This window comes from Pristis pectinata, chromosome 9, assembly GCF_009764475.1.
Source record: "Pristis pectinata isolate sPriPec2 chromosome 9, sPriPec2.1.pri, whole genome shotgun sequence".
Classification (NCBI taxonomy): domain Eukaryota; kingdom Metazoa; phylum Chordata; class Chondrichthyes; order Rhinopristiformes; family Pristidae; genus Pristis; species Pristis pectinata.
Window position 1 is genome coordinate 45,943,812 of NC_067413.1, and position 12,541 is coordinate 45,956,352.

Below are 12,541 nucleotides of genomic sequence, written 5' to 3' on the forward strand. Positions count from 1 at the left end.
GTCACTGTCTGTAAGGAGTTTGTACGTTCTCCCACGTCTGCGTGGGTTTCCTCCGGGTGCTCCGGTTTCCTCCCACATTGCAAAGATGTATGGGTAGGTTAATTTGGTTTTAAGATGGGTGGCATGGACTCGTTGGGCCAGAAGGGTCTGTTACCACGCTGTAAATAAAATTTTAAAAAAATTAAAAAAAATTTAAACATCCATGATGTTAAGAAAACACAAGTTTCATATTGACATTTCAACATGAATCTTGCAGGGTGAGATGATATCACTAAGAAGCAGGAATTTAAAGGAAACAGTCAGAGTTTGAGTTGGAAGTGATGCTGTCATTCCAAAACTCGAGTGGGAGTGGCAGAGAATGAGAACTGACAAAGTCTGAAAACTACCACCTTTGCAATTGACCACAAGAACTGAGAAAATTTAGTTTCTACTCAGTGGAACTTTGCTAGCCACTGGAAAAAAAGACTTAATTAGAAGGTAGACTGTTGCAGTGAACAATAATAATGAGGCGCATTGAATTTTGCTTAGACAACGAGTCTCTCTCTTGGATAAATAGTGCTATAGTAGCTTAAATGAAGAGTTGTCAGTAAGTAAAAATTCACAAGAAATATCCTTTGCATGAACTTCAAGAATCTTACCTGGAATGTACATTAGACTGACCTGTACTTTAATATCCTGGATGTGGTTAGGTCGAGTCAGTGGTATTCCCAGCTCCCATAAGCACTTCTCTAGTAAACTGGTATTTGTCAATCTTCAACAAACAATGAGATGAAAAATATTAAATTTAAAGATGAATTATAAAGCAATTTAGTGTAAGTATTTACATAAACAAGACATATGAATATCATATTCTCCAAAAATCTCAAATATATGAAGATGTATTAATTTCACAGTGAAATATTTTGTCCACCTCCTCTACCATGATGGCATTTGACCTCCAATTCATGTACTGCCATCTTTAAATTTATATTTCATCTGACATATTTTCACTGCACTTGCAAATTTATTTCCACAAAAGGACCACAAGTTAGCGCTATTCAATGTGTTTGCAAATGAAGAATTAGCTGTATTTCTCTGGATAATTGAGGCAGACATTTTAGCATGTGAATGAAACAAAACAGTGGAGCATGGAATTTTTCTTGGACAGCACCTGACCATTGTGCATGGAAATGCCACAGCAGGATACTGTCAAGTGAAAAGCTGAATGAAGCTCAACAGGTATTTTGTGCTGGTCAAGGTTGGATGAGCTCATGCAATATGTCTCTCAAATTTGAGAGAGCTTTAGTTTTGGCTTCTGCAAAGTTATCTCAGATTCTCTTGGCTTCTTTACATCATTTCCTTTGTCCTATCCACCCCTCCCTATCCTCTCTGTAATTTAAAACTGATTTTCTTTTCCACAGTTCTGAATAAGAATCTTCTGCCCAAAAGGTTAACTTTGTCTCTCTTTTCAAAGATGCTGCCTGGTCTACTGAGTATTTCTAGCACCTTGCTTTAGTTTCAAAGTGCAGTTTGTAATGTCAGAATGCAGTCCAACAGTGTAGTTTTTTTTTAAATTTTCATTTGTGTTTCACCTTTATTGGGATGGGAAATTTATTTAAAGTATCAGTTTTCCAGGTGTACCCAGGTGATACTTTAAATAAATTTCTCAGCCATTTGGTTTGGAGACTAACATAATAGTTGGTGCTTGAGGATGGGACAACAAATCAAAATTAAAAATATTTTCTTCTGCCTTTCAATCTGCAGTTTTCCATTGTTGTTCTCTTTTAACATCATAGCAACATGGGACAAGAGTTTGATCACCTGCTCCCTAGTAGTGTTGCCAAGATCCTGTACTTAATTGTGTATAAAGCTATCCTTTATGGACTGAATGGAGGAGAAATGAAAGAGGAAAGACTGTAATTATACATCAGTCTTCAGTTACTGTTGAAAGATAAATTTAAAATATAACACATGCCTGTGTACATTATTTCCTGTCAAATAGAAATAAAACGAGTAGGCCTTTCCACCCACATAGTCTGTTCCACCATTTAATCATTATGGCTAATCTACATCTCAACATGGATCTGTTTTGATCCATGTCAGTTTACCCTAAATTTTACTGTTTGCTCCATTACAATTTTGAAACCAACTTGCATGAAAGCCACTTGGTTTGCCTTCTAATTTACTTTTAGATTCCCTTGTATGGCCGGTTTTTGTGCCCTTGTATTATGGCAAAAATTAATACAAGTTACTCACTTAAAATGTCTGCCATTTCCTTATTGTTCATTATGCTCATGGCTTCATCAATCCTAATAGACTGACATGCTCCCTAACGACTACCATAAGTTGTTAACTGAGAGTAATTAAATTGGAGTTCAGGTGTGATTTTCACTTCTTTCTCTGTGAAAAATTTTCAGGGTATTTGGGTTTTTATTTCATTAAATGTATGCAGTTTCAGTTACAACAATTAATTTTAATTCATTGGAATGTATCAGTATATACATCTTGATAGGGTGGATGTTGAGAGGATGTTTCTTCTTGTAGGAGGATCCAGAACTAGGGGGCACTGTTTAAAAATAAGGGCTCATTATTCAAGTCACTCAAGGGTTGTTGGAACTCTCTTTTCAAAGAGCAGTAGAAGCCAAGTCTCTGAATATATTAACAGAGGTAAATAGATTTCTGATAAGCGTGGGACACAAAGATTACTGGGAGGAGATGGGAATTCAGAATTGAGGTTATAATCAGATCAGCCCTGATCTTATGGATGGTGGAGCAGGCTCAACAGGCAGAGTGAAGAAATTGTGCTCCTACTTAATACGTTGGTATGAGAGCCAGCAAAGATGGCTCACTTGGATACCTCTGCACTCTGCAATCAATATACAGCACCAGTATTAAAGAATTCATAGAGCCACAATTTTCGGTCTTTGTTACAGAAAGGTCAAACTTGCACTGGTACAGTACATTTCACTTCGGATCACCTCATTGGTTTCACAGCTGATAAAATCTTTTGCAGTGACTGCTATAAGAAAGCAAACTTGATAGGCAATTCATACACAAGGTCTTTTAAATAGCAATGATATAAATGGCAATAATCTGCTTTAGTGCCGTTAGTCAAGAAAAAAAATTGTTAGCCAGGACAGCCACAAGAATATCCATGTTCTTCTCTAAGCAGCCACTTGAATAGTCATCTGAAAGACGGCACCTCTGGCAACGTTGCACTTGCCGCACTGAAATGCCAGCTGAGCAAATCTGTTCAAGGAACGATTTAGGCTCTAAATCCACAGCAATTTGATCCAGAGGCAAAAATACTAACATTGTGTCAAAGTATCTGCCTGGTTCCCACTGAATTGTTACTGCCTTTAATTCAGAATGAACATAGCAATACTATATCCAAAGGAGTGAATGACAAATTCCACAATATCACATAATTAATCATTCTTTTGGCAGCAAACAAGAGATGAGGTCTACAGCCAACTATTTGTACAGAATTACCAAATGTTAATAAAAATGCAGTTCGAAAAACAAATATCGTGAATTGGTGGTGTGAGTCATGTTTTATAACATTTAAGTCAATGCAAAGTATAATAATCAGTTTCTACTGCTCACAGAACACATGTACAAATGTATTCCCATTAAAAAGGACCTATGTCCCTAATTAGGATGTCTAAAACATTTTAAACAGATAATTACTGTAGAACAAAATATAAGATAAAAAATTCTTTTGGCCACAGCATAACTCATATACAGAGTGCCTTCTCTTTTAATAAGTTTGCTTAAACAATTTTGTTTATTTCTAATCTTAAGAGATAATGAAATGTGTCACCATTTGGCTCCTGAAGCATTGTCAATCTCACTTTCTGGGCCTCGATGTGAACCGAGTTCAAAAGCTGGAACTGTAACAAAGTCTGGAGCTTGTAGCTACAGCACAATTGAGTGTGAAATTGATGAAGAAAATTGCCACTAACATATTAATAATATGAGACTTCAAAATGAATAAAGGGTTCTAACTCCACTGAGCATAAAATATCTCCAGGTAAAACAGTGCTTGGGCCCAATTTGTGGAACATTACTTCAATAAGGAAAATGTGTCTATATGTATCTTTATCAAATTAACAACATTGAATGGGGAAAATCAAAAAATGGAAGGACACAATAAGTGTGGCAGGTGGCAGAGAGCAGGTGGCAATGGAGACAGTGAGAGGCACAGGAGGATGGGAGAAGCGGACTGCAGGAGCTCAGGAAATTGAAACGATAAAAATATTTAGGGCTCCTTCTCCAGTGCATAGAGCCTGGAGAATTGTCTATTAAGATCTGAGATGAGCCAAGCCATTACATAATATTGGGAGGAGTTTGGAGAACACACTGATCTTTATTGCACTCAGAATCCGTAACAACTCCATCTGCTCAATTTTGTGCGAATTCTTGGATGAAAAGCAGGTGAAATATGATTTGAGCTGAGAGAATCGCAGCTTGCACTATCTTCATAGGACAGATTTGAAGCAACTTACAGCACAGAAAACGACTATAAAGGTTTATCGTATTCAAGCTGGCTGAGAAAGAGCTATTCAACTGAGCTGCCCTTTCTGTTTTCAGGTGCAGTGCTACATATGTTTGGGCACTTTAAGTACATATCAATATACTTTTTAAAAGTAAAAGAGGATGTTTTCCTCCAAGACCCTTTCAGGCGGTGACCATCCTCTGGGGGTATTTTTCTTCCTCTCAACCCTTGTAATCCTGTCAATATTTATTTTTAAATCTATGCTTCATGGTTCTGACCTTTGGTAAGGGAAATAATCTCCTATCACTCTAATTTATCGACAAGATCATAAGACATATAAAAATCAAGCCATTTGGCCCATCAAGTCAGTTCTGCCATTCGATCATGGCTGATTTATTTTTCCCCTCTCTGCCTTTTCCCTGTAACCTTTGACACCCTTACTAATCAAGAACCTATCAACACCCACTTTAAATATACCCAATGACTTGGCCTCCACAGGCCCCTTTATTCCCACTCTGTGTCTTCTTCAGGTCAGCCAATCTTCTATTCATGTGAGTACCTTTCCTGTAATACCATGAGTTCCTATCCTGTTTAGCAGCCTCATGTGCAGCACTTTGTCAAAGGCCTTCTGAAAATCCAAGTAAACAACTTTCCTTTGTCTATCCTGCTTGTTACTTCCTCAAAGAATCTAGGCATCTTAGAATTTTGCACACCTCAATTAACTCATCCCTCAGCATCTTATGTCAAAAGAAAATAATCCCTATGTATCCAATTTTCCTTTACTACTAAAGCTCTCCAGTTCTGGCAACATCATCAATTCTCTTCTGTACACAAGAGCAAACACATTCCGCCCATAATGCAGTGACCAGAACTAGTTTGTCTTTTTTCAGTGAAGTGAAGAGAATTAACTGCAGCATGCTGAGAGTAACATTCAGTACTTTCTGTTTTGCTACAGTTGAATTGCCAACAAAGAAACCATGAACATACTTTGATGCCTTGCTTGAGAATAAGCCAAGGGAATTGCTACATAAAATAATATTTAACATTTGAAGGTATGCAGTAAGTCTAACAGAATACTGTTGTATCACGTAAGTAGTCATTTCTCGACTTAATCTTTGATATTATGCATGCAGAATGCAAGCATATCCCTCTTTCCAACTTGCAAATGTAATCAAAAACTGAGCTTTTTGTTAAAAGTAACCCATCTAAAGAAAGTAAAATAATATCCTTAAATAGTATAATCCAGTGTTGCAGCAAAACCTAAAAAAGGATGCACTTGCCAAAGAGGGAGTGTAGCCAAAATTCAAAAGACTGGTTCCAAGGATAGTAGGTTTGCCATTACAGAAGAGACTGAGTAGCCTATTCTCCTAAAGTTACATTATCGAGTGGAGGTCTCATTGAAACATACAGCATTATAACAGGGTGGATGCAAGGAGGATGCTTTGCCTGGCTAAGGAGTCCAAAATCAGGAAACTATGGCTATAGTCTCAGAACAAGGGGTAGGGTGTTTAGGACTGAGATGAAGAGAAATTTCTTCACTCAGAGAGCAGTGAGTTGCTAGAATTTTCTATAATGGTGGGCTGTGGAGGCTTCGTTATTGAGTTTGTTTGAAACAGAGATTGAAAGATTTTTGATCATGAAGGAACATGATTAAAGTGCAGTAAAATTTCCATGGGAGATGGCCAACCCCTGCTCCTAATTCTTATCTTCTTCTGTACTTAATATAGTGATCTTCAAAATCAACTGCCATCAAGATGAAGATTCAAACAACATATTGTTGGGATGTCTAGGGCAAACAGCAAAATGTGTAGGGGACATTTTTCACATAAAACCCCACATTGGTAGTGTTAATCACAAGTTTATATGTACTGAGATTTTAAATTCTCAAGTCATCAGGTGGGCCCATCCAAGTTTCAACCCCCTGTTCAGCAACTGAGATTTTCTATATCCAATGGGCAAACATTTGACAACAGTTAAATGAGGTCTTGCCATTAAAATGCGCTGAGCTACAACCTAATGAAAACAGCTCTTCATGAGGCTGCCATTTATTCCTGTTGGTTTCTCACCAAGAATTAAAAATGGTTTGTGTTAAATATTATCAGATTGTGTTCTCAGTTATCTTGCAATAGTGATTATTTAGCTCTGTGCATGGCCTGATTAACATAAATTCTGGTAAAATAATGGTTAGTTTAATCAAGTTGGTTGTATTAATGTGTAAATTGCTGACTAACTTTGGTGCAGAAGACACACTGTGAATTTGAAATTACAAAGTTGCTAGACAATTTGACCTGCTCTATCACTGACTGTGTGGCCAGATTCTGCTCTAACTCCATCTACAAGTTTGCAGATGATACCACCGTTGTAGGCTGTATCTCAAACAATGATGAGCCGGAGTACAGGAAGGAGAGAGAGACCTTAGTGGAATAGTGTCATGACAACAACCTTTCCCTCAATGTCAACAAAAGAGGAAAGGAGGGGCGGGGGGGTGGGGTGTACATTCACCTGTCTACATCAATGGTGCTGAGGTCAAGAGGGTTGAGAGCTTCCAGTTCCTGGGTGTGAACATCACCAACAGCCTGTCCTGGTCAAATCACGTAGATGCCACAGCCAAGAAAGCTCACCAGCGCCTCTGCTTCCTCAGGAGGCTAAAGAAATTCGGTATGCCCCCTTTGACACTTACCAACTTCTATCGATGTACCATGTTACGGACTACGTTACTATTGGTGAATGTCTCTTTAAGATAGAGCATAGTGGCGTGTGTGTGTGTGTTGGCGTGGTTACGACAACAGAAGATAAAGGACGTAATGATGTTTTTGAAGCAATCAGTCGGAGGAGAGGGAGAGAGGGAGGGAGGGAGAGAGGGAGAGAGGGAGGGAGGGAGGGAGAGAGGGAGAGAGGGAGGGAGGGAGGGAGAGCAGCCTGCTAGTTTCTATCGATGGATGAAAAACAGTAACTGTGTCTGTCACTACAATCCACGTATGGATTTTTGGAGTAATCCAGTGGAGTTCACTTTGTTGTTAACTTGTAGAGGGAAACAGGTATTTGTGTGGATGGCCATGATTTAAGAGCCTTTCGGGGTGAGGAAGATGCGGTGGAGTAGTCACTGCTGAGTAGACACTGAGGTGTCATATGGGTTCCATCGTGGAACATTTGGATTTCGTAATTACTCTCTATTTTCTCTCTACATCTAGGTCTTATCTTCAGTCAATGGTGGTTTTGAAGAAGCCTTTGCTCACGTTTCGCCTTATGGCTTGCTGAACTGAACTTTGAAAACTATTCCTGGACTAGGAGTTTGCCACACACACACACTACGAATTTAGTTTTTGGGGTTAATGTTTAAGATTTAACATTTTTACTTCTAACATTCAAACATTTTTACTTTTATTTTTCTTATTATCATAAGTAGTTATTAATAAAGTAGTTTTTAACACTGAATCATGACTCGGTGTGTTTCTTTTGTTGCTGGTTCGTAACAACCATAAAAAGCATCCTATCTAGATGCATCACGGCTTAGTATGGCAACTGCTCTGCCCAGGACCGCAAGAAACTGCAGAGAGTTGTGGACACAGCCCAGCGCGTTACGGAAACCAGCCTCCTCTCCTTGGACTCTGTCTTTACCTTTCACTGCCTTGGTGAAGCAGCCGGCATAATCAAAGACTCCACCCACCCAGATCATTCTCTCTTCTCTCCTCTTCCATCAGGTGGAGGATACAGGAGCCTGAGGGCACATATCACCAGGCTTAAGGACAGCTTCTATCCCACTGCGATAAGGCTATTGAACAGTTCCCTTACACGATGAGATGGGCTCTGACCTCATGATCTACCTTGTTGTGACCTTGCACTTTACTGTACTGCACTTTCTCTGTAGCTGTGACACTTTACTGTTATTGTTTTTACCTGTAATGAATTGACCTGCATGATCAGTATGCAAGACAAGTTTTTCACTGTACCTCGGTACAAGTGACAATAATAAACCAATACCATTCAAAAATGTCAGTTATCCCTCAACATAACTGCGAGCTTCGTGAAATAGAATGTGGATCAATGCCCAATTAAACTCATGAGAGAAAGTTGGGGCCACTGCTAAACAAAGCATCTATCTTTACAATGACAACTGACTAATCCAATCCTGAAAGGGAAGGATTTAAACAGCGGAATCTTATTCTCATTGGGAGACTTTTAACAATTGATTTGCTTTATTTTTTCTATTTTCTTTAATTTTTTCAATGCAGCCTCTTTTCCTCTCTATTTCTCTTTCTGTCCTGAATTCATTCTAATTTACTCTCCGCTGTTCCATTATTTTTTTTCATCCTTAAATTCATTGGTTGAGGAGATCGGCTATTGTTCCCATTGTTCGCTACGGTCTGGATACCTCCCTACCCTCACAATTTATCAACATGTACTTCAAAAGTGGGGCACACATCAAAATTTCCTTCTCAGGCAAATTTAGTGCTAATATCCTCTGGAGGTCTTGAGCAAGAGATTACCAAGCTTTAACAATTTCCAAATAATTTTACAAAGATCACTCACCCATTGACAGCTACAAGAAGGTGGTTTTGCTTGAATGCAGTTAATGTGTCTTCTGGAATGACTGCCAGTAGGTTGGAAAGCAAGCTACATATAGCTGACAAGAACTGAAGGGTAACAACTGCAGATTGCTCTGATGAAGTTTCAGAATTGTGGGAATTCTCACTGTGAAGAGATTCTGTGATTTCTGAGTCACTCTGACCTGATGGGAAAAAAACAGGAAGGTGCAAACAAGCATTTATAAGAAGCGGAAACAACAGGCAGCAAACAATACCTCATCTTCTTTACACATTTCTCAACTATATTGTTCAAGTATTGAAGAACCAAAAATACATTGGCTTAGTTGTAATTCTCTTTGCAGTGACTTCAAAACAACCTGAATAAAACAGAATTCCACAAAAATAAAACGCTGTAATTCGACCAGCTTCCCTGGTTTTGTATAATATTGATTTGGCTATCAGTTACTTACTGGTAACTAAAATGAAAGATATCACCAAATTCAGGAACTCCAGCAAGAGAATATTTGAATACTTAAGAAAAACTCTACAATTTAAACTAACAAATAGTAGTTACGAGCATTCTTGCTCAGATTATAATATTGATGAAGGAAAATGTACAGAGAGTAGTAAAAATTGCAACTTAAGCCTCCAGTGTTGCTGCCTTTTATTTGGATATAGCATTTGGACCATCACTTTTTCATAAGTGCATTAGACATTAACAGGGAGGATCAATGGGCATGACAATTTTCACCATGGATATGATTGGGGAATGTGTCCTGATTTTTCTATTAGCATGACCTGGCAACAAGCAGATCTGGGACCAGAAGAAATCCAGGGAAGTTTATTTACTGGAACCTTCTGGCAAACAGCAAGCATTCCCTCATGTAATCTCAACAAATTCACTATTCAAATGGGAGCATGAAAGTCCTGAATTGCTAGACTGGGGCTACTGGTGACATCCTGTCTGTGTGCCAATTTTAGAGTCTGTAAGAAATCCAATGTGGAGAAAGAAGATACTCAATTGTGCAGCACTTATGCTGGGGAACTTGTGCATGTTAGACTTGGCACAGGAACAGTGAGTTAATTCATTTGAATGGAGAAAACTAGTTTTAGGAAGAATGGGAGATAGTAGCTAATTTTATTTTAATGAGTTTGCTTTAGTTTTTAAGCATTTAAAATTATATTAAGTAATTTATCTTTTAAAGTTTTAGTTATTTATGTTTTAATTGTTTAATTGATTGAATTGATTAACTTTTACTAACTTTTCAACACTTCTGAATGTCAGCAGCCTTGCTGGGTTTTACCATTTTTATACTGATTTACCTTTTAGTGAGTTCATATCACTAGATCTGCAAAAGGCAAGTTCAAAGTGTTTGCCTACATCGTCTATAAGAGAAGGTGGCAAGCAACTCTCAAGGTTTATATCTCCTTTTTGTTCCAAAAAACTTACTTAATTAGGAGGACTTTTCTGTTTGTCACATACTGGATAGTGGAGATGGAGACTGAGAAGTCAGATTCTGTGGTGTGGCCAAGAGAACACATGGCAGGTGGGATTGCCTTTTGGCACAATGTTATCAAGTACAGCTTCTAGATAGGAGGGGGTGGGTTGGAGGGACAGTCAAAGGTACATTCTTGGGACACACCAGATGTGAAAGTGCAGGAGCAGGGCAATAATCCATTGATTATTCTCTGGGTCAATAATGTAGCCAGTTGTGCCATCCCAGCCAAGTGGATGTTAGCGGAATGGTTCTTATGGATGGTGATATAGACAAATATAAACAAGTCTGTAGATTGGTTGAGAAGCATGAGAAAATGTAGTTTATGATCATAACTTGAGATACTCAATCAAACACCCTGAAGGTTTTACACAATGACATACTGAAGAGCAAGTACACAGAGTTAAACCATGGGTTTCTTTGTCCAGATGAGCTTTAACAAAAATAATAACCCCAAAAGACAATAAACAGGAGTTGTGACATTTATAAGTGACATTGAGCTTGTAGTACCTGCTATTGGTTAAATCCCACTCAAGTCTTAATGATCATCTCAGAATCTCTTACAAAGCAGGATTAGCTTCTGTGAGCAGAGGTTATTGGGACATTCAATAGTTATATTCAAACTTTTATAGAGGTTTGGAATAGAATAAATGTCATGCTTCCATCAGCAGGAGAGTAAAGGGAAAAAGATTTTCTGTAACTGGCAAAAACAAACAAAAAACACAAAGATTTTGTTTTTTAAGAACACAGAGTAAACTAAGCCTTCCTTCAGTTTTGGTTATTAACTCTGATTCTCAGTGATCGATTGCACCCTTCCTCCCCAGTGGCTATAGAGAATGAAACAAACTATCTTCTGACCCAATATGCTCACCATCATTAAGATTGTTTATAACCATCTCCCATCAGTTCCAAAACCCTCAGCCATAACTATTTCAATTCTCTCCTTCCTCCTACATTTCAGTACCAGCAAACTTGTTTAATTGTCTTATTTAGCTTGATTTACTGCAAGCCGTTTTTGATGTTTAGCATGTTACATTTTTGCGCAGTTTCTGGCTTGCTCTTCCACAGTCCTTAATGAATATGGTTTAGCATCCTATATTAATACATTGAGAGTGACAGTGCACATTTTTTTTGTTCCAAGGAAGGTCAGACTGACAATCAGAATCACTTTTGAGGGCTAATTGCTTGAGAAGTACTGGACCGATTAAGGGTTCCTCATCACTATCATTGTTTCCCTTGCTTCAACATTGGACTCATTGAGTCCAGCAGTGGAGCATCAACTTTCTCCATGTTCTCAGCCAGGTTCAACCTTGCCCAGGTTCAGCAAATCCATCAATTTCAGAAGTACAGCAATGGCTCAGAGGGAGACAGGCAAATTTTGGGTATCTTGCATTTTCTAAATTAAATTGCAAGTTTTTACTTACCAATTTAAATGTTTTAAAGTAATTGTTTACTAATGCTTTTAAGTTTTAATTCTTTTTAAAAGTTCTTAGCTTTTATTATATTTTAGTCTTGTTTTAAAATTTTGTGTATGTTTTGAATGTCAAGAGACGTTCACAGACACCCCAAGCTCTTTGATGACTGGCGAGCTGAGGATGGCCTCATTAAATAAGGATGCATTTGTCTGCGATAGAGCTTCTACTTTTAACAGGAAGGCCCCTAGTATAAACACTGTGGATAGCGACCAAGATTAATCTGATTTACTTCAGTCCCATTTAAGCAGGGAGTGTCCACTATTGTAATATCAACCCTATAGGGCATTTTAAACAGCAACTGGGCTATTTATTTGTTCAGCAGTAATTGTAAGTGCAATGCAAGCGAGTCCCTTGGTTTAGCCTACGATGAAATGACTGTGCCCAAGGTATTCCCAGCTGTTAAATTCAGGAAGAGGAATGACAAGTTGCGGGCACTTTGTGGCTCACTTAGAGGGATGGACTTTACAGTCTTCTGGCCAAATATAGCCAGCAGACCATAAATTACGCACCATTCTGGTGGACTAAACGATAACCTGTAACCTAAATGTTAGGCATTCGTGGAATACA

The 12,541-nt window shown here is 38.3% G+C and overlaps 1 protein-coding gene across 3 annotated transcripts in view; it reads right to left on the bottom strand.

Annotated features, from left to right (window-relative positions):
- rttn (rotatin) overlaps positions 1-12,541 on the bottom strand; it is a 184,017-nt gene that overhangs the window by 32,787 nt on the left and 138,689 nt on the right. For all 3 annotated transcript variants that reach the window (XM_052024022.1, XM_052024021.1, XM_052024023.1), the window contains 2 exons: positions 9,008-9,206; positions 661-751 (listed from right to left, as the gene is read on the bottom strand). In XM_052024022.1, the coding sequence (XP_051879982.1) occupies positions 661-751; positions 9,008-9,206 (290 nt within the window). The remainder of the gene's footprint in view (positions 1-660; positions 752-9,007; positions 9,207-12,541) is intronic.